Raw genomic sequence first — 27,912 nt, 5'->3', positions numbered from 1 at the left:
TTGCACGATTATGATAAACCAGAATATTTTATTCTAGACTGTGCCGAGAAAGAAGAGATGATCTCTCTTTTTTCCGAACTCCTAGTTTTTAAGGAAAAATAAGACTTACACAAGGGGGAAAGGTAATATAGTGCAGGCAGCATTACCTTACTGGGAAGTTTAGACCTGAATTCCTTTGGCTCTCATCTTAACTATCTTTGTGGTCCTGGCTAAGTTGGTTTACACTTATTTGTAAAATGAAAGGGGTATTACCCAATATTTCTTTAAGTCCCTTCCAGCTATGAAACACCTGAGTTAGGTCTGTTTGTTTGTTTATATGGAAAGAGAGAGATATAGATAAAATAATTGCTGGATGCAGTGGCTCACTAATCCCAGCACTTTGGGAGTCCCAGCACTCAGCCTCGGCTGAGGCGAGGGGATTGCTTGAGCCCAGGAGTTTGAGACCAGCCTGGGCAACATAGTGGGATGCCGTCTCTACAAAAAGTTTAAAAATTAGCTGGGCATGGTGGCATGTGCCTGCAGTCCCAGCTGCCTGGGAGGCTGAGGCAGGAGGGTGGTTTGAGCCCAGGAGTTGGAGGCTGTAGTAGGCCGTGTTCACGCCATTACACTCCAGCTTGGGTAACATGGCGAGATCCTGTCTCAAAAATGAAGTAATCATTCCTTACTTTCATGATTTGGCCTCTTAAAGAACCAAAAATTATTCATCTGTTTACATTTGGTATGCCTTCTGCATTTAATATGTGTTTCAGCTATATGTTCATTAAAATTAAATTTTTGTCAGCCATATTAGTACCTAGAAAGGCAGGGTTTTACCTAAAAGTGGACAGTATTCATAAAGAGCACTTAATTAACCAACAACTAGATAATTTCTTTGATATGCTTCTGACAAATAGAGCATAGAATGGAATATGATAAATAGTGTGGCATAGAATGGAAGGTGGGGCACAGATGGCACATAGGAATTCTGAACCTTTCTTGTAAACATTTTTAATCCTCTATTTAAAAAAATACCTATCATTCTCTTCAGTTTTGCCTTGCCTTTACAACATTTTAAGGATTGCTTTCTCTTGTTTCCTTTAAATAAGGATTAACCTTACCTTTGTAATCACATATCTGAAACCTGGAAGAAGAATATATTCCAAACTTTTAAAACAATTAAAAACATTTTTATTGTAGCAAAATACACAAATTTTACCATTTGTAAGACATAAATTTAACATTTTAACCATGTTTAAGTGTTTTATTAAGCACCTTCACCACCATCTATTTCCAGAACTTTTATCTTCTCAAACTGGAAGCTTTCTATCCTTTTGACAATAACTCGCCATTAATGCAGCCCTTATCAACCTTTTTTTCTGTTTTTATAAATTTACTCTAGTTACCTCATGTATGTGGAATTGTATTTGCTTTTTTGTGACTGGCTCATGTCACTTAGCATAATGTCTCTAAGGTTCATTCATGTTGCAGCATGAGTCAGATTTTTCTTCGTTTTTAAAGCTGAGTAATAATTCTGTTTTATGCATATAACACATTTTTATATCCACTCATCCGTTGATGGGCAGTTAAGTTGCTTCTCCCTTTGGTCTGTTGTGAGTAATGCTTCTGTGAACATGGGTATACAAATACATGTTCAAGTCTCGGCTTTCATTCCTTTTAGGTATATACTAAAAAGTGGAATTGTTGGATTATGTGGTTATTCTAATTTTAATTTTTTTAAAGAAATATTCATAACTTTTTAATCTTCTCTAAAGGCAATTCTTCAGTTAGATAGTCCTGAATCTGCTCAGTCAATGTACAGCTTTCTGAAACAAAATCCACAAAACATTGGTGACCGTATATTGACCTGCTCATTATCTCCAAAGATAGACTTACCAGAGGTAAGATTTCTCTTGCTTCAGCTTTTGTGCTTTTAGAAAATACAGAGAACATAAAGGTCAGTCTTAGGCAGTAGTCAAAGTGTTTCTGTGTTTAGAGATGATTTTGACAATTTGTTTTGCAATCAGTGTTCCAATTTTCATAGTTTATAAAGCAGTATAAGTTTGTCTAAATGAGAATAAAGAAATTTTCAACAGTGTAACATATATACATTTGCATATTTATTGTTGGCATGTAGGTATCTACATTTTTGTGTACAGTGACTCCTTGTATGTAACATGATTGTCTCCAGAATGCAGCTACTTTGAATCCATTTTGGCTTCCTCTGGGTAGAAGGAAGTTAGTTTATTCTTCTTTTTGTTTCAGTTATATTTATTATAAACTGTTTTGGGGTTAAGAAATAAGATTTCACAGGTTCTTGGCTTATGCAGTAGTACATGAAGGAAAGCTATGAATAGTCAACCTTTGAAAGCATTAAATTTAAACTCAGATATTTTCTCCTTGTATTCCATTGTATGCTGATGGCAGAGGTAAATAATGGGACCTTACATTTGGTGTCCATGTGTTGTTTGTCAATCTGTTAAAAACCTTGTACTATCTAAAGAAAAAGGCAATTTCATCATCTAAATCTAAATTAGAGTATCTGTAAGTAAATGTATTACGATAGGTACCAGTTTAAGCACAAATGAGTGGCTCATTTCACTTGATAATTTCAGAAAAAATATTTTTAAAGTTTTTAGCTATTCCTCAGCAGAACATGCATTTTTAAAAATTTGTCATTTATATTTTTCAAGTTATTATTTAGTTGTGTTCAACTAAGTTCAAAATTAAACACTGACTGTACAGAAATCCTTATCCCGGAAATACAGTCCCAAATTCTTAGAGTTAAAAGAAAATTAAACCAGTGAAAATTTACATAAACTTCTGCTTGAATTGGTACTTCACTTCCTAAGTGCTTACCCAGAATCTTATTCATATAGCTTAAGTTGGATAATACATGTGGCTTATTTATAACCGTTTTTAATTGACTACTACTTAAAATGAGTAAAGAATCAACTTTATATTATCCTCTCGTCAACACCTACTGTTTTTGTTAGACTGAAGTGTTACTTCTTTGTTTAGTATGTGTGACCTTTATTTCAATATCTGTAGTTAACTTGTATACAAAACAATGTAGCACTCCATTCTAAATACTGAAAACTAGTATCTGCATTTTTGATATCATGAATATGAAAATATTTACTGCAGAATTAAGTAGTAATGAGAATGGGTTTACAAAGAAGGCAATATGTAATATGTGTCCATAACCTCTACACTCACAGGTGAGTTTCTTATATTCCCAGTCATTTCTCAAAATGGTGCCACATTTTCATAAGTGTTTAGATTATGGTTTTCTTGTATGGTTTAGAGTTTGTATGTTGTTGTTGAATGGGGAAAAAAATGGCAGTCTTCATGTTACTCTGATCATCTGTGTAACTTAGTTACTATTTGTTCAATGAAATCTCCTTTCAGAGCTATTCTTGTGACACTTTTCTAAAGTCAGGGCCATTTGCTTTGTCGACCAATTATACATCTTTGGTTTTCTTTCATTGTTTTTCTGAATTATGTCTGCTTTTTCTTGGATTCTGTCACATCACAGGTTTTCTGTTTGCTAGAGTACATTCTCAAATATATATATATATTTTTTTACCCCAGAAAGTATGTAGAGGCAGTACATTTTCTGAATCTCTGAATGTTTGAAACCGACTTTATTTTGCTCTTACGTATTTCATTGATTGATTGTCAGGATGTAAAATTCTGTGCTTAGGCTATTTTTCCTTTGATTATTTTTAGCATCCAGAATCCAGTATTAGGAGAAGGCTGATTTGGGTCATAACTATTTTGTTCCTCTGAAAGGTTTTAGGATTTTTATGTTAATTCTTTAAACTAGTTTTTATGTTTGTTGGTTTTAAAGACGAAGTCTTAACTGTGTCACCTGGGCTGGGGTACCGTGGTGCAATCATGGCCCACAGAATCCTCAACTCCTGGGCTTAGGCAATCCTCTCACTTTAGCCTCCAGAGTAGACTCTAAGGGCATGCCACCATGCCCGGCTAACTTTATTTTTTAATCTGATTTTTGATTTTTGTTTGTGTGTGTCGATGGGGACTCACTGTGTTGCCCAGGCTGGTCTCAAACTTCTGGCGTGAAGTGATCCTCTACCCTGGGCCTTCCAAAGTGTTGGAGTTACAGGTGTGAGCCACTGTGCCTGGCCCTAAACTAGTATTTATCTAATTCCTTTTCTGTATGCTTACATTTAGGTATTAGAATACCATGATGAACATTGTTTCAATGTCCTAGGCCTCGAGGATTATATTTTAGTGGAGGAGATAGACTATAAACAGATACAAGTGGTAAAAAGACTGTGAATAAATAAGTTGAGATAAAAAGAGAATGATTAATGTGGGGAATGTGTATCTTAAAGTAGTCAGTGATAGTCCCTCAGCAGAAGAGTTATTTGAGAGACCTGACGAAAGAGAGCAAGCTTTAAGAAAATTTCAAAGAGGAGATTTTTTAGACAGAAGAACCAGATCAAAGGCTTTAGGGACATATTGAGTGATTCAAGAATTTCTAAAGAGAGGGTTGGTAATGCTAGTCCAGTGAGCAAGGTTTTTTTCTTGGTTTGGGACTCATTTCCTACATCCTGTGTTTAGAGCAGGAAGTTTTTCTTTTTTTTTTTTTTTTTCCTTTTTTTTGAGGCGGAGTCTCGCTCTGTTGCCCAGGCTGAAGTGTAGTGGCGTGATTTCGGCTCACTGCAGCCTCCACCTGCCGAGTTCAAGCAATTCTGCTGCCTCAGCTTCCCAAGTAGCTGGGACTACAAGCACGCGCCACCATGCCCACTAATTTTTTTTTGTATTTTTAGTAGAGATGGGGTTTCATTATGCTGGCCAGGCTGGTCTTGAACTCCTGGCCTTTTGATCCGCCTGCCTCAGCCTCCCGAAGTGCTGAGATTACAGGTGTGAACCACTGCGCCCAGCCCCAGGGAAGTTTTTCTATTATTATTTTTTGATTTATTTCCTTCAATTTTTAATATTCTATTTTTCTGGAAATAGCACCAGCACTGATTTCGTAGATACTATATTCTCTTGAATTTTTCTGAGGTTGTTCCTTTGAGTTTTTTAAAAGGCACTTCAGTTGTCTGAAATATCTTTTCTTTAGTTTACCTTGTTCACTTTTGTGCATTTGTTTTTCTGTTATTCCTTTATGAATAAGGAAGTAAGTTGACCAGTATAGGTATCTGATGTAGAGTTCCTCTGATACCATACAGGGTTTTTTTTTTTTTCCTCTAATAAACCTTTCTCCTGAATGGAAAGCTGCTAATAAACACTGTCTGTAATTGGGACTTAAAAACCATCATCTTTAGTTTTGGCAGTATCATTAGGATATAAACTAGACTTATCACCAGATATCCCAGTAAAGGAAGTCTTTACTGTTGGACTCAAACACCTATGCCAGGAATCCTCTCTAGACACATTGAATTTCCTTAAAGCACCGTTTTCAGTTTTTAGTCTGACAAAATCTTTCTAGAAAGTTTCTACCCAGAGAATGCATGATTTCTCAGAAAAGGCTTTCTTCTATTATGTATAAGCTCTAAATGGCAGATATTTTTGCCATTTTGTTCACTGATGCATCCCAAGTACCTGGGACAGTGCTTGGCATATAGGGATGGATTTTTAATTCCTGCCCTTTTTGAGGGCTCCAGAATATTGCTTTTTTGGGACCCACATACCAGATAAATAAAATATCAGATATCAGACAAATATTTAAAAGGATTATTGTTCAGTTTTGTTCAGCATTTCTAGGTATTTTGAATAGGAAACTTTTTTAGACAGCTGATCTCTCTTAGAAGTCTTTTAAAATAATTCCACAAGGAAGATGTTGATATTTCACATTTATTGTTTAGGGAAAAGATAGAATTTCCAGGCTTCTAAAGTTAAAAAAGTTTCTCATTTATATCATTATTAAGGAAACTTATTTTTTCACTAATGTAAGTTATTGTGTGTGACCTAATTTGGAGGTCTTTAATTAGAAAAAAAAATTCTAGAACCTGATAGTAATGTAGACACTGAAAACTAGCTGCTTTGATACATTTTTAAGAGTTTTTTTTTTTAGCTTAAATTTTAACTAAAAACATTGCTTTTATAGTTAAATATTTCAAATCCAGTGGAATAGCCTCTAATAAAATGCTGATTATATTACAGGTGCAAACTGAGCATGACCCAGAATTAGAAAAAGAAAGGTATGTTGCTGTATGTTTACTAACACTTTTGTGTAGTATTTAGTTTCTGAATTTTATTGCTGTATTTTATAGTAATGACTCACATGTAGTGAAAAGTTCTATTCTACATATTTATTCTGTGTACATATGGGCTTGCTACAGTTTTCTTTTTGGATTCAGCCTGACCTAGGAGTTTTCTTTGTTGTTTTTTGTTTATTTACTCTCATTTAAGTATTTACTGAATATTTAGGATAACTGAACATATAAACAGTTTCAATTAAATAAACCACTTCTTTATAAAATGTTTTAAGATTCTCCAATAACTCAACTTCACAAACAGTAATTACATTGTTTTTGTTAGATTTTCCTATTCCAAAATAAACATGATAGTAAAATTTTAACCTTTTAACGTTACTTAATTTCATTGCGTATTTTGATATTTTTAAAAACAATTGGGTCGGGGCAAGTAAGTGTCCAAAAAAATTATGTATACAGTTTTGCATTATCAGAGCAATGAAAGCTTGTTTTTCAAAGTCTCCACAAAGTGGTGACTTACAGCCTTGTTTTGACCACATAAAGTACACCCTCTCCTTAATAACTTTCTCATTCTGATGAGTGTCTGCCTTATCACCACCGTTGTTCCACCAATTAATGACTTGCCTTTCACTGCTATTCACTGTAAATCACTGATTTAGAATATTTCTTTTTCCTCCTGTGTACTGAGCCATCCGTATTTATTAATCCATATTGTAAGAGCGTATATTTGTTTGAAACAGCAGTTTGAAAGTGTTTAAATATGAAAAGTGTTTATCTGATGCACTGATGTTAAGATCCCTGTAAAACAATGTCTTAATGGATTTTTCTTCTCAGTAATTTTCATAAAATCAGATTATTTTAGTTGATAAAGATGATGAGTACGTTAAAATATACCAGGAACGTTAAGCAATAGGTTTGCTCTGTGTGTCAGCACAGGGTTTTTTAATTTGTATGTCATCATACCAGGTGCATTCACATACCTAAGAAATAGTACCACCAGCAGTGTGTGATGTGAAAGCTCACAAAGGGCTTAATAAATAACAGTGCCAATGTAGTACTATATATAGACCCAAAGATTGGTCACGAAAACTCTGTGGCAAAACCCATTTTATTTCATTTTACACAGTTTTTTTGAGGTCCGCATGAAAAGTTGTTGTCCATAGCAATAGCAGTTGATCATTGTTCTCCTCTCATTGTTTAGACATAACTTTTAAAATTGAATATGTTTCTTAATGACTTTAGAGCTATTCAACCTCATAAAACTAATTTTTAAAATTAGCACCAAAAACTTATTAATTCCCTTTTTTTTTTTTTGACTTACATTAGAGAAAAAAATGTGGAGTATGTCCAGAATACTAAACGTTTCTTTTGGAGTGAACTGATGCTGAGAAAATACTATTTGTTGGTTTTGTTGTGTGTGTGTGTTTTTTTTTTAGAGACAGGGTCTTGCTATGCTGCTCAGGCTGGCCTTGAACCTCCTGGGCTCAAGCTGTCTTCCCACCTCAGCTTCCTGTGTAGCTGGTACTACATGCACTTGTTTTGTTTTGTTTTGTTTTGTTTTAAAGTGCTTATGGTTGCCAATTCATTATGAATATGATACTTTTGTTTATAACTAAACTATTTAAATACTGTTTAGAGGAAACTCACGTGGATACAATCATAATTTAATAATTCACATTATGTCTGTGCTCATCCTGTTGACATGTAAACAGATTAAGGCCACAAATAAGAATGCTAGATGAAATTTTTCTAATTCATTAATATTAGAAAGTAACCAGTTGGCCTCTGAAATAAACACTAATCTTCAGTGTTGTGAAGTCCCAGTTTAAAGTTTCTCAGGATGTTTGCGTTTCAATGTTAACGTTTTTTCTCATGCTCAGCTTTTACTGTATGCTTTTTCCAAAGACTGTGAAATTCTGGTATTATTGGGATATTGGGGCAGGAGGGAGGAGTGGCAGATGAGATATCTATATCTCAAATGCCTTTCTGGAATCCTTTTTTGTTCCATTTCCCAGAATATGGCTGTGTTTTCATTTGATTGTTACAAAGGGTGGTTGTTTAACTTTGGTGTTAATGTAATTTATTTGACATTTCAAACTCTTTTCAAACTAACTTGATCAATATTGAGGCTTTTTTCCCATATTAGCCAGAAAGCAGATACTAGTTTTGGTAAATGACTTCCCTAAAGAGAACACTATGATTTAAAAAGACTAGCACTCAAGGACAAATATGGAATTAAATAATTTTTCTGAGTAGACCTGTGTTCTCTGTTTCAAGTATGGAACTGCAGAATGATTCAGTTTGTATGAAAGATAATAACTTTTTTATTGAAAAACTTGTAAAGGGGAAAGTCTTGCTGTATCCTTGAGCCAGGAATCAAGGTCTCCATTGTTATTCTAGCCCCATAGATGTTTTTACATAGGCGTAAGTTTCTGAAGCTTTTATATGCAGTACAGTAATGAGGCAGGAATTTAATATATTCATTATTGGAAATGAGTCTCGTAATTTAAAGACAAAAGCTTGTTTTGAGAAATAATACTCATATACCTGCTGTAACTGAATGTCACTACTCTTTTTCCTGTTGTGTTTTGCCACAAATTTTATTTTGAATTGTAAAGATTTGAAACTGTTAAAATTAGCCATTTATATTTTGAATAAAAGGGGTGTGATTATTTCAAATAAAAACCGTTTTAGCATGCAAAGAATAACTTGCACAATGAATAGAATATATATTGATTAAGGTTTAGGGTCAAGAGGTATTTCTGTAATCTGGTAGAAAAGTTTTCTCCTCAGGATGTAACCTTTGGGGCATGAGGGAAGACCAGTTTGGTTCAAATGATTTAAGACCCTGATGTGGTAGCACGACTTATTCCAATACTTCTTAAATATGGTTAACATCTCAGCACACAGATATACATCATCTTGTGTTGTTAACTAAAGGGTACATGGCCACCCTCTAAGAAGCAGGTCAAAAGGATGATGGCTCATCCTTTCCTTCCTTAAAAAATAGGAGAAGAAAGTCAATACTTTCTAATAGGTTTTGATATGATAGGATCACTTTCTGGTGTCTTTCTCCAATCTGCTGCTTCTCATTATGTGAATATATTTGGTAAATTTTAATTTGCATTGATAGCATGTTGGGCATTGTTTTTGGAAGCTAAGATTTTCCTTGTTCTTCAAGAAAACCTCTGGTTTGTGGAACATTAATATAAAAATAACATTTTGTGTCTACCTCAGTGAAGGTACTGGAATTATAGGACCACTCACTTTTCATATACTTTAGATTTGGGGGGAGACCATGATGAAATAAGATGAATTACATATACTTGGCCATGCATTTCTTCCATTTCTTCTGAATAATATTACTTAAACATTTAAGTTAAATATTAGAATTATACATTATTCTCTTGAATTGGGAAGGTTTATTTTTTAACATATGTCTTCTTATAGACAAAGGCAAATATTTATAATAAGACTGTATGTTCACATAAGGTGATTGTATAAGGTTTTGTCACTAACTTTAAATCTTCACTAGAGTATATAAAGAATACTTTCCAAAAAAAGTTTTAAATATTATTAATAAATATGGTTCTTAGGTAATTAAATATTTCACACCCCCAAAAAATAAAAAGGTGATATGATTTAGAGTATGGTCTTTTCCCCCCACCAGTTGCTTTTATGTTCTTTTTAGGTAGGGTTCACTTATAAAGTTTTAAATCGTAATGCATGGATCATTAGTTTTATTGTAGAACTGTACACATATTTTATTATTTCAGTTACCACTGTTGGGAATAGGACCTGATAATATTTGAAGTGTCTGAGATTCACATTTGTCCTTTCAGTGTCAGGGGTTAGCTTGACAGAGAAGGGAAAATATTGGCTATAATCACATGAGCACAAAAGGAACATATCAACAGTCATAATTTATATTATTTACATATTTCCATCAAATCATCTTAGCCATTTTATGTCAATTGGTTGGATTTCCCAGTGCTTATTACGAATGCATCAGGAAGTCTTAACAATTGGTGTCAACAGGATTCTTTATAATGGTTGAATTCTCATCATAGTTTGATTTTTGTTTGTGTTTTTGTTTGTGTTCTTTTTGTTTGTTTTTAAATACTTTTAGCCCTGACTTGAAAAACAATCCAGTTGATGAAAGTGAGGTGCAAACAGCAACTGATAGTCCCTCTGTTAAACCTAATGTGCTTGAAGAAGAAAGTACTCCCAGCATTCAAACAGAAACTTTAGTACAGCAGGAAGAGCCTTGTGAGGAAGAACCTGAAAAAGCACCATGTCATTCTGACTTTGCTATTGAAACTTTGGAGCTTGAAACTCAAGGAGAGGAGGTCAAAGAAATTCCTTTTGTAGCATCCACTCCAGCCAGTGTTGAACAATTCACTGAAAATGCCGAGGAGTGTGCTTTAAATCAGCACATCTTTAACAGTGACTTGGAGAAGAAAGAGGCAGAAATTATTAGCCCTAAAACAGCATTGTTACCATCTGACAGTGTGTTTATAGAAGAAAGGAACATCAAAGGAATTGTAGAAGAATCTCCATCTGAAGCAGATTTCTTTTCTGGAATTACACAGACTATGGTAGAAACTGCAGCTGAAGTAGAAAAACATGAAACTGTTTCAGAAATATCGCCATCAACTTGTATTGTGACGTTAGTACCGGGAATTTCCCCTGGGGATGAGAAGACAGTGGATAAAAAGAGTATTTCTGAAAAAAAAAGTAACATGGATGAAAAGGAGGAGAATGAATTTAATACTAAGGAAACCAGAATGGGTCTTCAAATAGGAACAGAGAAGGCTGAAAAGAATGAAGGTAGGATGGATGCAGAAAAGGTGGAAAAGATTATGGCAGCAGTGAAAGAAAAGTCTGCAGAAAACACTTTATTCAAGGCATACCCAAATAAAGGAGTGGGTCAGGCTAATAAGCCTGATGAAACTAGTAAAACTAGTATTCTGGCTGTATCAGATGTATCTAGCAGTAAACCAAGCATCAAGGCTATTATGGTCTCTTCTCCTAAGGCAAAAGCTACAGTTTCAAAAACTGAAAATCAGAAAAGTTTAACAAAATCTGTGCCCAGAGATCAAATAAATGCTGAAAAGAAACTTTCAGCCAAAGAATTTGGTCTGCTTAAACCTACAAGTGCCAGGTCAGGCTTGGCAGAAAGCAGCAGTAAATTCAAACCTACTCCGAGTAGTCTTACCAGAGGAGGCAGTGGAAAGATCTCAGCCCTGCAAGGCAAACTTTCTAAACTGGATTACAGGGACATAACAAAACAATCTCAGGAAACAGAGGCTAGACCTTCCATCATGAAACGGGATGACAGCAACAATAAGGTGAGGAGGGTAGGAAGAATGGCGCAGTGTGTCTTTGAAGTGCTTAGCTCCGCTGCTGTAGCTATGGAGTAGGAGATGTAATTTTGTTTCATACTTTCATCTCCTCACTCTACCCCAGAAGCTTCCATTTCCTTTTCTTAAATGATTCCATTGTTTAAGCCAGTAGACATTTAGAGTATTAAGCTCAAGTTCATAATTTATTGACAAGTTTGAAAAGCATTATTTGGATACAATTTGGAAACAACTGTGGTTTAAAAAAAAAGTCTGCTGTGAATCTCCTAAGGTGATTTACCACTCTGCTTCTGAATGGGAAACTTGTTTCCTCTCTTAAATTGAAGCTTCCTTTGTCAGGTCACTGATTGCTTAACTAGACATTGTGGGACGAAAAGATCAGTAAAACTGAATTTAACTACAACTTGTAGAGACTGTGCCTATACTGTTTAGTGACTGTTGACTTAGTTTTGTATACGTGTTAATTTGCATAATTGACTGTATTTGGGTAATGTTTACTGGGGTTGTTTTTCTTTTTTTTTTTTTTTTTTTAGAACATTAGTAATCTGGTTGTAAATTCTGTTTTTCTGTATTTCTTATTTACTATTTCAGACTTTGACTGAGCAAAACACTAAGAATCCTAAAAGCACTACTGGTAGAAGTTCCAAATCTAAAGAGGTAAAAAATGGATCACAGACCCTAACCCTTCTTTTTCATCTCCATAGTTCATCTATCTTACAACTTGTGCCTGCCTTAACAATGTTAGAGAGTAAGCATATAGAGCAAGGGATAGGAATGAGATGTTTCATTTTTAACTTATCTCTAATTCTACCATTAATTTACTTTTTGACCTTGAGCTAGTCTAAACACCTTGTGTTCTTGGGGTCGGGGGGGTGGGGGCGCAAAATGTTATACAGGGACAGAAAGAGAGTATAGTAGGGAAATACCTCCAATCTCATATTGACAGGAATAGGTTGTAGACACAGAAAAAATTATATATGTAAAAGAGACTGACATTTGACTTGAGTCATCCTCATTTTGTTAAAACAGGTTATCCTTTTGGCTGTAATTGAGCCTTAAGTGGATGGTCTCTTAAGATTTACTTTACTGGTACCAAGTTCCATTGTCAAACATATTTTATATTTAGTTGTTATTTTAGGTTTTTACCATTCGTAGAATTTTTTTTCAGTCATTTTACTTTTCTTATCTGGTAGGGGATAAATTTGGGCCTCTGTCGTTGGGGCAAGGAGAAATGTTACTAGTTTTAAGCAGAAATAAGGATTATGGCTACTAAAGCAGAAGTAAGGATTACGGCTACTTCATTTTGCTTTGTTAACTTGATACTGCAATCGCTTGCAGATACTCTCCCTAGAAATTACAGGGTACATATTCTAATGTCGTTATTATATATAATAGCAGTTGATCATTGGTAACACACTAAGTGTATAGGAGCCCCAGTAGGAATTTATCTTCTTTACTATTGATAGCATTGAAAAAATTACAGATACTGTTCTTTTCAAATACAGTTATATTAGGCATTGAGTCTTAGTAATAATTTTTTCATACAACTTTCTCAAAATGTAACCATTATATTTCTTTTATTATTATTATTATTACTATTATTATTATTATTATTATTACTATTTTGCAATGAAGTTTTGCTCCTGTCCCCCGGGCTGGAGTGCAAAGGCACGATCTCGGCTCACTGCAGTCTCTGCCTCCTGGGTTCAAGTGATTCTCCTGTCTCAGCCTCCCAAGTAGCTGGGATTACAGGCGCCTGCCACCACGCCCAGCTAATTTTAATATTCTTAGTAGAGACGGGGTTTGACCATGTTGGCCAGGCTGGTCTCAAACTCCTGACCTCAGGCGATCGGCCTCCCAAAGCGCTGGGATTACAGGCATGAGCCACCACGTCTGGCCTGTATTTCTTAAAATATGTATTCTATATATAATTAATTAATGTGTAATCAGTATATACTGATAAATAGAACAGACTAATTAGCTGTTTACTTTCTAACTATATTTGAGGTGCTTTTAGAAGTCCAGTAATTCTCCTAGAACACTTATTAGATGTTTGACATATGGAACAGTACCTCCTTTGTATTGTCTGACAAATACTTTAAATGTATTTTTATGTGTCATACTTCAAAACTCATCATTTAGGAAATGTAATCTTAATGAATTGAAGTAAAAGTGAAATTAGGTTGATACTGTTAGTATTTTACCTTTGGCTTATACTTTGTGAATTTATAGCTAAGTCATTTGTGGGGCTTTAAAAAAAAAACTCTTAATTTTAGCCTTTAGGAAACCTAATTTGCACTGAAATTCTCCCACATGATCTTCATGCACATTTATTGTGACTATTTGGAATCACACAGTGGTCAAAATTTGTTTATAATACTATGATTTTTAACTTTCCAGCAGGAACCATTATTTCCATTTAATTTGGATGAATTTGTTACTGTGGATGAGGTTATAGAAGAAGTGAATCCTTCTCAAGCCAAGCAGAATCCACTAAAGGGAAAAAGGAAAGAAACTCTCAAAAATGTTCCTTTCTCTGAACTGAACTTAAAGAAGAAAAAGGGGAAAACTTCTGCCCCTCGTGGTGTTGAGGGAGAACTATCTTTTGTAACATTGGATGAGATTGGGGAAGAGGAAGATGCAGCTACACATCTAGCACAAGCTCTAGTCACTGTGGATGAAGTAATTGATGAAGAAGAACTAAATATGGAAGAAATGGTAAAAAATTCAAATTCACTTTTTACATTAGATGAATTAATTGACCAAGATGATTGCATTTCCCACAGTGAACCTAAAGATGTTACTGTTCTGTCAGTGGCTGAAGAACAAGATCTCCTCAAACAGGAACGCTTGGTAACTGTGGATGAAATTGGAGAAGTGGAAGAGCTACCTTTGAATGAGTCAGCAGACATAACTTTTGCCACTTTAAATACTAAAGGAAATGAAGGAGATACTGTAAGGGATTCCATTGGCTTCATTTCTTCTCAGATGCCCGAAGACCCTTCTACTTTAGTTACTGTAGATGAAATACAAGATGACAGCAGTGATTTGCATTTAGTGACTTTGGATGAAGTAACTGAAGAGGATGAAGACTCTCTGGCTGATTTTAACAGCCTTAAAGAAGAACTTAATTTTGTTACTGTTGATGAAGTTGGAGAGGAGGAAGATGGAGATGATTTAAAAGTTGAATTAGCACAAAGCAAAAATGAGCATGCCACAGATAAAAAAGGGAATAGAAAGAAGAGAGCTGTGGACACAAAAAAGACAAAACTTGAAGCCTTGTCCCAAGTGGGTCCAGTAAATGAGAATGTTATGGAAGAAGATCTAAAAACCATGATTGAAAGACACTTAACAGGTAGATAATTGGAAGGGGTAGTCTTTTTGTTTTATGAGGGGATTACATTTAAAATTAATTTTAAAATACATGTTGTGGCATTACCAATAATGTCACCCAGTATTGATATTAGAGGCCAACAGACAGTTAAAAGTCAACAATAAATTTTTCAAAGAAATGTGTACAAGTTTCACAGTTTTTTAAAGTTACACAGCAGAACTTGGTCCAGGTTATACTTCAAGAAAGGATGACAAAAAAACAGAAAACAAACTAAAGTAGCCAAATTAGAATTGAAATGAAAATGATATATTTGTATTGTGGGAAAAAGACAACTTTTGATAAATAGAAGAACATTTACATCAGATTGCCTCCCAGTTTTTGCTTAGACTTAGGATTAAGAACTATTTATAAAGGAACTATTTTATTTTAAAGTAATATGGTAATGATACAGAATAGTAGGGCAGCTCACTTTCCGAGCTTGAGGGAGATAAACATAATTTCCATTAAGAAAATCTTGAAGCCAAGTATTGTGGCTCACATCTGTAGTCTCAGCACTTTGGGAAGCCGAAGTGGGAGGATCGCTTGAGGCCAGGCGTGTGACACCAGTCTGAGCAGCCTAGCAAGACTCCATCTGTACAAAAAATTAAAAAATGAGCCAGGGACAGTGGCATGCGTCTGTGGTCCCAGCTGCTTTGGAGACTGAGGCGAGAGGATCACTTGAGCCCTGAAGGTCGAGGTTGTGACGAGCTATGGTTGTGCCACTGCACTCCAGCCTTGGTAACAGTGTGAGCCACTTTGTCTCCAAAAAGAAGAAGAAAAACCTGAAAGATTTAATTCAACTAAGAATAAAATACTAGGAAGGTCCCACAGGCTTATGGAACAAATTAGGAAAACAGACACCATGAGAAAAGAAGTTAGAAAAGCATAGTTATTTGGAAAATGATAACTGGGAACAAAAGGAAATGCTTAGATTAAACTGAGTATTTTAAAATAGAATTCTTCTATTTTATATTAGCAGTAGGCTTCCCACCCAGATTTGGGTATTTTTTGCAAAAATGTATAATGGTGATTCAGACAGTATAATATGTTTAATTTAAAGCAATTTAAAATCTGTTACTAGAGCAATAAATTAGGACTTTCTTTTTAAAGCTAAAACTCCAACCAAGAGAGTTAGAATTGGGAAAACTCTGCCATCAGAAAAAGCTGTTGTGACAGAACCAGCAAAAGGTGAAGAGGCCTTCCAGATGAGTGAAGGTAAAGCAGGATTGTTGGAATGGGAAGGAAAGTTACACAACACAAGAGAGTAGTTGAAGTTTTACAGATCTAGCTAAGAAGAAAAGTAGAAAATCAGTGGAATGGAGCAGGGGTGGGAAACGACAACTATAGTTATTAGATGTGGGTAAGATTTTGATCTTTGTAATGTAGAGAGAATGGATTATTGATATTAGAATGTGACAGATTAGAGGAAATGATCTTCGAAAGGTTTTCTGACCATGTTGCAGCATCAGAGAGAAATTATTTATTAACTGGCTATTATTTGTGGACCTTGCTATATGGATGCTTCTAAGCAGCCAGCCAATGAATTAAACAAGAAATCTTAATAGCATTTATAAAATTTAACTTGAAACAAATAAGGAAATGTCTAGTGAGAGATAATACTTTAGTCACTCAACCAGATATTTGTCATATTCATTGTATTGGGCATCTTTCATAACAGTGTTAAAAAGGGTAGACGAAAGTACATAGCTCCTGCTCTCAAGGGGTTTATTGATTCAGAGAGGTTAAGCAAAAAATCAGCTTACCAGTATGATTTAAATAGAGCACTATAAGGATATCACTTTTACCATTCTTTTTGTAGCACCCTCATTGCCCTCTTTCTTTCCTATCCTGTCTTCTCTAAAGAAAACTTACCAAGTATGATTTGGTCCAAGGAGTTAATTGAATTTGATTTCAGGTGGGCTGTCAGTGCTGCTCCCAATATATTAGAGGTCTCCTTCCTTTACTATTTCCTAACCAGATGTAAAAGTAGCTTTTTCCCCACTCTACATCACCTAGCCCGTTTCTCACTGGATGTCCTTGCTTTCGTTTTTATTTCCCAGAGTAAATCTAGGATCTCCCTTGTCTACCAACTTATATTTTGCTTTGTACACATAAAATTTGGCCAAGTTTTTCCCATTGAAAGAAATATCCCTTTGACCTTGAAATCTCTCTAGCTCTATCTTTCCTCCTTGCTTTTAGAGCAAAACATCTAGAAAGAGCCACCTACTTTTACGTCTTAATTTCCCATTGAACTGGATGTATTTTGGTTTCTTTCTCCTGCCGCCTTCCTGAAAATGATGTTGATGACCCCCAATAGGTTGTTGTCAAACGTGATTTTTTAAAGTGTTTTCTTCTTAAGTTAGTCTTACTCGACTTTTCCACATGATTGGTTACTTTTGATTATACCCTCTCTTGAAGCTCTTTGCCAAGTCATGGTCAAGTGGGTATTCCTTCTTCCTTGTCTATTCTTTTCCATAACCAATCTTTGATAACCAAGCTATAGGTGGTAGTTCAGTAATTAGATTCTCGCATGATTTCACGAGGTCACTCCCAGACTTCAGAATTTCTGTATGGTAGGGCAACTTTAGCAATCAGCTTGCTTAGAACTACCTCATTGCAACCAAGTAATATAAAAGGATGATTTAGTTACTGCTTACGTAACAGTATATTTCTGCTAATGAACAATATGTTTTGACAAAAGGACCCAGCTTAAGAAAAAGTCATTTTTCCACACAATTGTAAACCTAAATCATTTATTTTAATTTATTTTAATTACATAATTTTAATATATGTTATATATTATTAAGATAATGTGCCTTTGGAGTGGCAGGAACAGATACCTTTGGAAAAGTTTATTACCCCGATGAAGAAATAAACAATTATAGAAAGAGATTGGAGGCAAGGAAACCAGATTATTTTAACCATCAAGTTAAGAAAAGGTTGATACCTTTTTCTTATTGACTGTAGGACTTGATCAGTAAAATGCGAGGAGTAAGAGTAAGTAATGATTTCAAAGTTCCTGGCCATCCCCTCAGAGAATACTAAAGAGTAGCCCAGATGTATGGAGGGAACACTGAACTTGAAGTCACAAAGTCTTCGTTCCACCCTGTGTCACTTACTAGCTATGCAACCTTGGGCATATCTGTTTATTACCTCTTTTGATTGTGCTTTCTCCATCTCTGAAGAAGTAGGGATGGGATAATAATGATTTGACCTGCCTATCTTACATGAGATAAAAGCTAAATGATTATATATGTAAAAGGGTTTTGTCAAGTATTAGGCAACAGTAAGGCATTTCAGCTACTGAGGGTAATCAGAATTGCTTGGAATCAGTCTTCATTTTTGTCTGTCCCCAAGATCATAGTATGCAGTCTGCTAACATTGAGTGCTGCTTACGTGTTACTCACTTTGGTGGGCTTTAACATTTATATTAATAATTTTACTTGTGATTCTAACAGGGGTCTTAGGCTATCAGTTTAGGCTCAATTTTCTAGGTTGGAAGGGCCTCAGTATTGGGCCATGGAATCAATTTCTGCTGGTACCCTTTTCCCTTAATCTCCACTCTGCTCACCTTAGCACTTTGCATATATAAGTTCTCTTGCCAGTAACGATAGGACTTGTATTAGTCTTTAAATTCTGCCTGGAACATATATAAATAAAATTTGCTGTTAGCTTTAGACTGTATTCCTAAATCCATTTGAATGGATGTACCCATTTATTCCTCACATTAAAGAATCTTGGAGAACATTGTGCAAAGAATGGCCAGATGGGATTAACCAAGGGAGGTTTTCTCTGAGTGTTAAGGTAAGAATTATCCAATGTTAACTTTACAAAGTCTGTAAATCTATTCTGAATAGCTTTTTTTTCTTGAAAAATTTTAGTTGATGAGGAATCTGGATTAAAGGATTCAGAACCAGAGCGAAAACGCAAGAAGACTGAAGACTCTTCTTCAGGCAAATCAGTGGCATCTGATGTCCCTGAGGGTAAAGTTAAAATGACATTTTTTTCTTACCTATATGAAATAAAAATTCAACACCATAGTGAGTATTCTGTTGTTCAGATGAGTAATTGGGTAACCTTGCCTGCACTGTCATTTAATAGTGGAAATTTGCATGTTTTACACAGTGGCATTTTTGAAGACAGCTTACTGGGCTGTTTTTACCTGAGAAGGATATTTTTACTGCACTCTTGAAATCTGGGATGTATCTCCTGTTTTATTCCTGGTACTTTCTTTGCCACTCTGGTGGTGAGAATTGAGTTATACTTGCCCAGGCAGAAAGTCACTCCAGTTAAGCAGAACATGCTGAAAGTCTTTGCTAGCCGACTTTGTTCATGGTCAGCTAAGGTGAGCTGAGGGGGACCTTATTCAGCCAGCATACTCCTCAATCAGACAGTTGCCCAACATTCTACCTCTTCTCTCTCTTTTATTTTAACGGGATTCCTAAAAGGCTTATTTTTATTGTATTTTATTTTGAGACAGGGTCTCACTCTGTCGCCCAGGCTGGAGAGCAGTGATGTGATCTCAGCTAACTCCCAGGCTCAAGCAGTCCTCTCACCTCAGCCTCCTGAGTAGCTGGGACTACAGTCATCTACCACCACACCTGGCTAATTTTTGTATTTTTGGTAGATACAGGGTTTCACCTTGTTGCTCAGGCTGCTCTCAAACCCCTGAGCTCAAGCAGTCTGCCTACCTTGGCCTCCCAAAGTGCTGGGATTACAGGCTGGAGCCACCTCAACTGTTAGGTTCTTTTTTTTTTTTTTTTCTTGAGACAGAGTCTCACTCTGTTGCCCAGGCTGGAGTGCAGTGACGCAATCTTGGCTCACTGCAGGCTCCGCCTCCCGGGTTCATGCCGTTCTCCTGCGACAGCCTCCCGAGTAGCTGGGACTACAGGTGCCCGCCACCACGCCTGGCTAATTTTTTGTATTTTTAGTAGAAATGGGGTTTCACCATGTTAACCAGGATGGTCTCGCTCTCCTGACCTCGTGATCCGCCCGCCTCGGCCTCCCAAAGTGCTAGGATTACAGGCGTGAGCCACCGAACTGTTAGGTTCTTATGTAATGACTTGGTATTCTGAAGGATTATTGAACAGTTCTTTGTTATCTGAAGATTCTCCTTGGGAATCTATTCAACTTGGCATTATACCAAAGCAGTGGCATACTGCCTTTCCCTAGAGGCTCTGGAATATTATAGAATGTGTTACCGAAATAAAAACTTACGTTTTCTGATTAAAATTACTACTATTGATCCCTAAATTTATAGCAGTGTGTACTGTTCTTATATTTAAGTATATACTCTGCTTAATATTTTTGTCATGTTTTTTTGACAATTGATGAAGGCCCGTTGTGGTGGCTCACGCCTGTAATCCCAGCACTTTCGGAATCCAAGGCAGGCAGATCCTATAGGGGAGGTCGGGAGTTCGAGACCAGCCTGGGCAACATGGTAAAAACCCATCTCTACTGAAAATACAAAATTAGCCGGGCGTGGTGGCGTGCACCTATAATCATAGCTACGTGGGAGGCTGAGACAGGAGAATCACTTGAACCCAGGAGGCAGAGGTTGCAGTGAGCTGAGATCGCACCACTGCACTCCAGCCTGGACGACAGAGTGAGACTTCATCTCAAATAAATAAATAAAATAAATTGATGAACACAACTGGAGATTAATTATTGTTAATTTTCTTATTTTCTTATCCCCTAGAATTAGACTTTCTTGTACCTAAGGCTGGATTCTTCTGTCCAATTTGTTCCCTATTCTACTCAGGTGAAAAAGCAATGACAAATCACTGCAAGAGTACACGTCATAAGCAAAATACTGAGGTAATTTTTAAAATTCTTTAAATTTTAAAAATTTAAGAATTTTAAAATTCTTAAAAATTAAAATTTAAAAATATTGAGGTGTTGTTAATTGTCTTAGAATCAAATTATTTATCCACCCCAAACGTACATTTTCCCCCCCTTTAGGAGAATGTTTATGCTAGTTTATTCCTCTTAAGTCCTGTTTTCTCTTTCAGTGTACCTTGCCTGTAATTTCTAGTCTTTATTCCTTTTCCTTGAACAGCAACATTTGCCAGAGTAGATTCTGCAGATCACTAAGTCTCATATGACATTCCATTATTAAAGAAACTGCGTATTTTGATGACCTCTTCAGTCATGTAGACATTAGCACTTTATTAAAGTTTCTAAATTGTCTAGCCTAAATGAATCCGCTTAACTTCATGCAACTCATTTATTAAACTGATTTAATCACAAAACCTTTTAAATTGTACTCATCTTTAAGAAGTGTTACTCTAGAGAATCGTCATTAGCCATAATTGAAGTGGTGGTTCTAGTTCCTGCTGAATATTTGAGAATTTTGTACATCCTCTCTGTTGAATTTGTGGCACAGACACTCATCTAATGTTTGTTTATTGAGCTGTTCTATGCTGGATGCTTATTTAGTCTCCTCATCAACTTCATGAGGTAGATGCTATTATTTCAATTTTAAGGATGAGAAAACAGACTTAAGGAGGTTACATATCTAAACCCAAGGGCACATAGCTAGTAAGTAGCAGACCTAGGATTTGAACTCAGCTCTATTTCATTCTAGGCCCAAGCTCTTATACATTGTGCTTTGCTACCTGTGTGCTTAACTTAGTTCGTCATGTCACTTTTCCATTTAAAACCTTCTAGTAGCTTCATATTGCACTTGGTCTAATATCCAAACTTCTTATTTTGGGTCTTTAAAGCCCTGCATGATCTGATTCTTTTCTACTTCTCTGAACTCAGTTTTTTTTTTTTTGCATTCTGTGTTTCAGCTTTTCTGGCTCTCTTTGTTCTGTTTGTCATACATGAGAGGCCCATTGCTGCCTTTGCACCTTTATATTGCTGTTGTTTTGCCCCCTCCCAGTCTTACTTGCATGGCCAGTTCTTCATGTTTTTTGTCTCAAATATCAGTTCCCCAGAAAGGTCTTTGCTTAAGAAAGACCTAGCTAAGTAGAACCCCCCAAAAAGTTCAACCTCAGTTACCTTGTTGCTGTGTCTTTAAAGTGCTTACCACCACCCCCAAACTATTTTATTTTTTTATTTTATTGTTTCTCTTCTCCCATGAGAGTGTAAGCTCTATGGTATAAAAGATCCTATCTGTCCTGTTGCCCACTGAATCCTCAGGCACCAAGCGTAATACCTGGTGTATCATAAACATCAAATGACTGATGAATGAAAGGAAGAAATGTTTATATAAGGCACTGTGTTTATAATACTTTGCAGGATCAGTTTCTTTTAAATTATAAATATACAGTAGATAAGTTTGCACACATAGCAAAATAATGTCTAATAAGTATTTTATATTGCAAATTGCTTTTAACAGAAATTCATGGCCAAGCAAAGAAAGGAAAAGGAGCAGAATGAGGCTGAAGAAAGAAGCTCTAGGTGATTGGGGGAAAGTGGAAAGAATTATACTAGAAATTTGTTTAGGGTCCAGTTGATTTGTGTATTTTTGTTATCATTTAATTTGTAATTTTCGTTTCAGAAGCAAATATTCGTGTTGTACAAATTTCTGATTGCCCTAAATGTAGAGAGACTGATGGGGAAAGTATGATGGGTTTGATTTTTATATCAAATCATCAGGCATGGAGAAATATCTTTTAGAAGTGTTAAAATAAATGTTCCTACTGTATATTTAAAATACCATCTGTGTTTGTGGCTGATTTTTTAAAGACTTGCTTGCCTCTTATTGCAGACAAAAGTTTTTCACTACAACTCCTGTGATTTGGGATGTTTGGGGATTCTTCATGTATCACTGGAAGTCATAGCATGACAGTATTTTACTTGGCTTCAACCATTCATGTATATACAGGTCATAGGTTTCTTAAAATTCAGTTTTTTTCTGGATAAAATTAGATTACAGCATGTTTTCCCCAGATAGGTTTGAATGAAACTTTGCTTGATTTTTATATGTATTGGAAAGGTATTTTTTCTGTTTCTGGTAACACTTGCTGTTTCTGCCAGAACCCATTTAAGGTAACACCAAGCTGGTCATTTATTATTAGCTTGAATCCGCAGAGCAGCTATTACTTCTGTGGACCACCAGAGTAGCTTTTTAAACCATTTGAATTATAGTTGAATATGTTTATAAGAGGTTTTAAGGGCACAAAAAATAATTGAATGGCTAGCAGGTGATGGAAACAGTCCTATACTTTTAAGTTTTTAGATTGAGCCATTCTTCAGACATAGTCTGCTTACTTATAATTGTTTTAGTATTTGATGCCTCAAGATAGAGTACACCAATTAATAATACAAAGAGGATGAATGGAGGGGAACAACAACAACAAAACCCCTACTTTTTTTAGATCTCTTATTTCCATCACAGCACGAGAGAGACAACACAGTCAGCTTTGAAGGACTTGAAGAACAAAAGACAGCACCTCTTTGTCACCTCCTATGAAACTCACTGTTTTAAAACCTTATAGGTGAATCTGTCAAGAGTTTGTTGGAATTAAAACCTTATAGGTGAATACGGATAATCAGAGGGAGAAGAGCTGTTAAAAGATTGTAGAATAAGGTGCCTGTAAACTACAGAAACACAGTCATAGTGAATAAGAATCTTTCTTTTAAAGAATCTTCCTTTCTCCTCAGCTTGCTTTTGGAACTTTTGCAACTAGGGAAGTTATAAACTTCTTTAATCTTGTCTGGATCAGTCTTTTGAAATTGGGATTCTAAATTAGAATGAGAGGAGGAGCTGCTAAAGTATAAAAATGGCAGGGGTGATTTTTGTGTTTTACCCTAGTGACCAATGTTGACCATTAATTATACATTATAAATAATGTTTTTCTCTGGGACTTTTTGCACTTAATGCTGGTAATTTTTATCACAGGGCTTCAAATACAAAAGATTTATATGAGGTTTTCAGAAAATAAACATGCTCTTTGCATATAATTTTAGTATTGTTCTTGACATTTTCAGAAAAATCTGCCTCCTTTAGTCACACCACACAAATGGAACATCATATAGTAGTTTCTGCTTATTAGTTGATTGAGGGATGTAACTAGGATTGCAGCTGACTTAATTTTCTTTTCTTTTTTTTTTTTTTTGAGACAGTTTTGCTCTTGTTGCCTAGGCTGGAGTGCAGTGGCGTGATCTTGGCCCACTGCAACCTGTACCTCCGGGGTTCAAGCGATTCTTCAGCCTCAGCCTCCCGAGTAGCTGGGCCTACATGCGTGTGCCATCACACCTGGCTAATTTTGTATTTTTTAATTTTTATTTCTTTTTAGTAGAGACGGGCTTTCTCCAGGTTGGTCAGGCTGGTCTTGAACTCAGCATCTAGACTCCAAGGCAAAAAAAGTTTACATTCATGATGCTCTCTATAAAAGTTTTTAGATTTTATTACCCTTTCTGGCATTAGAATGCTGTGGAAACTTGCCTCTCCAAACTTACTCGTTTTTAATTCTCATTTATAGGGGAGTCAGGTTTTTAAAACTTAAATTTTTAATTTTACTGATTTGTTATTTGATTGTGGAAAATGTCAAGCATATTAAGACAATAAGATAATTACCCTCATACACTAGTTTCAATAATTATCAACTGAAGGCCAGTTATGTTTGTGTGTGTGTATCTCCACTCCCAGCTCTCTTGTATTACTTTAAATCTCAGTATGTTTTACTCGTTAATTGTGTATTTCTAAAATGGATAAGGGTTCTTTTTAATATAACCAGTACCATTAAAAATCTCTCTTATTTTATAGTTTGGTTCAGATTTTCAGCTGTTTCATAAGTCTTTTTTTTTGTGGTGGTTGCTTTACTAAGTCTGAATCCAGATTCACATAAGATCCATACATTGTGACTGGCTGGTAGGTCTTTTAAATTATACCATTTTGATTATATAGGTTCTTCCCTCCCTCCCTCCTTCCTTACCTTCTTCCCTCCTTGTAATTTATTTGATATAGAAACTAGATTCTTGACTCTGCCAAGCAGTGCTGCTCCAGATGTCTTTGGACCCAGTGCAGTGCCAGATCAGAAACTGTAGTACTAGTTTATGATTACTTAAGTACGGAAATTGAGAGTTTCTAGAAACATTTTGACAGTGATTTTATATTCGTTTATTGAATCTTACAATTAAAAAAAATGGAGTTTGTATGTTTTTGTGGGGCTTTTTAAATTTTTGTCTTTTTTTTTTTTTTTTGGTACTTTACAGAATAATTGGTCTATAGTTAATTGAAAATTAGGGAGAAAAAGAAAACTGATGAAGCACATAGTTTGAGAAGCACTGTTGACAGATTTCCCCAGGTCTGACTTTGTTGCTTGCAACCATGTAGTACCTTTAATGTGTCCCTTGCCCTCTCCGTAGCTTATAAATTGGTGAGTGAATATAGACACTTGATAATCGAGTTTGTTTTTTTCTTTCTTTCTTTTTGATAAGACTACTTTAGGCAGTGATGTGGTCTTCCTGATAGGAGGCGCAAACGGATTGCCTTCTTTGGGTTTGAGTAGCAGCTGATGCTTAGTTTTGATCCACTTATTCATTAGGGGTTGCAAAATAATGATATCTTAATTCTATATCCCTGTTTCATGTGTAAGCAGGAATATTTCTCTGCAAGGAGAAACTCTCCCTCATCTGCTCTTTGGCTACTTAGTGGTACGGTTTGTGTAAGAAACACACAGATATGGGATGTTTTTCCTTTACTTACCTGTTTTTTTCAGAATGAGTTGATTCTTTGGCATCCACCAACTGTGATAAATTTTTTTCTTAAGCATTAGTATGAACTTGTGAATTTTAACATACTTGATGTTTGAAACCTCTGCAGTATTAGTGTTATTGATCCTCATACGTCCCACATTTGATTTGATTCCTCATTTCTACTAGTAGTTACCTGTATGTCAAGATGTTTCAGGCTCACTTCTCCAGACCTGGGGTCAGCTATTTCTCTAAAGAACAGTGGCTAATTAGGGGTGTTCATTGCTTCTGGGCTGGTTATTACTTTCCCATAGATGGAACTTGAAGTGTATGTTTTGTTTTCTAGACCAGGGTTCTCACTCTGTTGCCCAGGCTGGAGTGCAGTGGCACAATCCTGGCTCACTGTAGCCTCAGCCTTCCGGGTTCAAGTGATTTCTCGTGCCTCAACCTCCCAAGTAGCTGGGACTACAGGCATGTGCTACCACACCTGGCTAGTTGTATTTTTAGTAGAGACAGGGTTTCACCATGTTGCTCAGGCTGGTCTCGAACCCCTGGCCTCAAGTGATCTGCCCGCTTTGGCCTCTCAATGCATCTGTTTTGTTTTTAAGTGAAAATTCATCATTATTTTACTGATTCTTCTGGTTCAAATTCATAACCTCTTCTATCTTAAATATAGGTCTTCTTTGTCCTGTGTCAGGTATTACAATTCTCCAGGACATCAGGATGATAGACATAAACTGTCACAGAATTGCTTAGCTTTTATCTCACCTTACATGCGTCACAGTCACAATAACAATGCCAAGACCTTAACCAACAATGTGATTATTGAAAACAGTTAAAAAAAATTTTTCTGTTTTACTTTTGTTTTGTCCTTAGGGAATACATCATTAAGAATATACATTCAAATAGGGGAAGTCTCAAAGGAATTTTGTGTGTGTAGAACGGGGTACGTACTAACTAGGTGTATATATTTGTGGGTTACATGTGATACTTTGATACAGGCATGTAATGTGTGATAATCACATCAGGGTAAATTGGGCATCCATCACCTCAAGCATTTGTCCTTTGTGTTTCAGACAGTCCAGTTATGCTCTTCAAATTATTTTTAAATGTACAATTAAAAAAAATTTTTTTTAAGCAAGGTCTCATTCTGTCACCCAGGCTGGAGTGCAGTGACACTATCTCAGCTCACAATAGCCTCAACCTCCCTGGGCTTAGGTGATCCTCCCACCTCAGCCTCTAGAGCAGCTGGGACTACAGGTTCATGCCACCATGCTCAGCTAATTTTTGTATTTTTTTGTAGAGATGGGATTTTGACATGTTGGCCAGGCTTGTCTTGAACTCCTGGCCTCAAGTGATCTGCCTACCTTGGCCTCCCAAAGTGCTGGGATGACAGGTGTGAGCCATTGCACTCAGCCTTACTTATTCTTTCTATTGTTTGTACCCATTAACCATCCCCCTTCTACCCCGACTACTTTTCCCAGCCTGTGGTAACCATCTTCCTACTTTCTGTCACCATGAGTTCAATTGTTTTCATTTTTTAACCTCCTACAAGTAAGTGAGAACATACGATGTTTGTCTTTCTGAAAGTGGCTTATTTGACTTAACATAATGACCTCCAGTTCCTCCTGTGTATTGCAAATGACAGGATCTCATTCTCTTTTTTGTGGTTGAATGATACTCCATTGTGTATATTGAACCATTTCTTAATCCATTCATCTGTTGGTGGACACTTAGATTGCTTCTAAATCTCAGCTATTTTGTATAGTGCTGCAACAAATGTAGAAGTGCAGATGTATCTTCAATTTACTGATTTCCTTTCTTTTGGGTATATACCTAGGAGTGGGATTGCTGGATTGTAGGATAGCTGTGTTTTTAGTTTTTTGAGGAACCTCCAAACCGTTCTCCTTAGCGGTTATACTGATTTACATTCCCACCAACAGTGTACAAGTGTTCCTTTTTCTCAACATCTTCGGCTGCATTTGTTGTCGCCTGTCATAGATAAAAGCCATTTTAACTGGGGTGAGATGATACCTCATTGCAGTTTTGATTTGCATTTCTCTGATGATCAGTGATTTTGAGCACCTTTTCATACATCTGTTTGCCATTTGTATGTCTTTTGAGAAATGTCTATTCAGATCTTTTGCCCATTATTTTTATTGAATTATTAGATATATATATTTTTTTTCTCGTAGAGTAGTTTGAGCTCCTTATATCTTCTGGTTATTAATCCTTTGTCAGATGGATGGTTTGCAGATGTTTTCTCCCATTCTGTGGGTTGTCTCTTTGTTAATTGTTTCCTTCACTTTGCAAAAGCTTTTTAACTTAATGTGATCCTATTTATTCATGTTTGCTTTGGTTG

General features: G+C 35.9%; 1 protein-coding gene across 17 annotated transcripts in view; it reads left to right on the top strand.

The window, feature by feature from the left end:
- The window catches only part of ZNF638 (zinc finger protein 638), a 154,040-nt gene extending 131,474 nt beyond the window's left edge, over positions 1-22,566 (top strand). For 7 of the 17 annotated variants that reach the window (XM_077959442.1, XM_077959441.1, XM_077959436.1 and 4 more), the window contains 9 exons: positions 1,752-1,877; positions 6,115-6,152; positions 10,297-11,518; positions 12,122-12,187; positions 13,934-14,885; positions 16,014-16,118; positions 18,785-18,886; positions 20,602-20,720; positions 22,249-22,566. In XM_077959442.1, coding sequence (XP_077815568.1) covers positions 1,752-1,877; positions 6,115-6,152; positions 10,297-11,518; positions 12,122-12,187; positions 13,934-14,885; positions 16,014-16,118; positions 18,785-18,886; positions 20,602-20,720; positions 22,249-22,314 — 2,796 coding nt within the window. In that variant the 3' untranslated portion in view covers positions 22,315-22,566. Of the gene's footprint in view, positions 1-1,751; positions 1,878-6,114; positions 6,153-10,296; positions 11,519-12,121; positions 12,188-13,930; positions 14,886-16,013; positions 16,119-18,784; positions 18,887-20,601; positions 20,721-22,248 lie in introns of all 17 variants that reach the window. The other 10 variants (XM_077959432.1, XM_015112621.3, XM_077959431.1 and 7 more) reach the window with 3 other exon arrangements.
- The last annotated feature ends 5,346 nt before the right edge of the window (positions 22,567-27,912 follow it).

This window comes from Macaca mulatta, chromosome 13 (genome assembly GCF_049350105.2).
Source record: "Macaca mulatta isolate MMU2019108-1 chromosome 13, T2T-MMU8v2.0, whole genome shotgun sequence".
NCBI lineage: Eukaryota > Metazoa > Chordata > Mammalia > Primates > Cercopithecidae > Macaca > Macaca mulatta.
The sequence above is the reverse complement of the archived record's forward strand: the minus strand, read 5'-3'. Positions and strand labels throughout refer to the sequence as shown.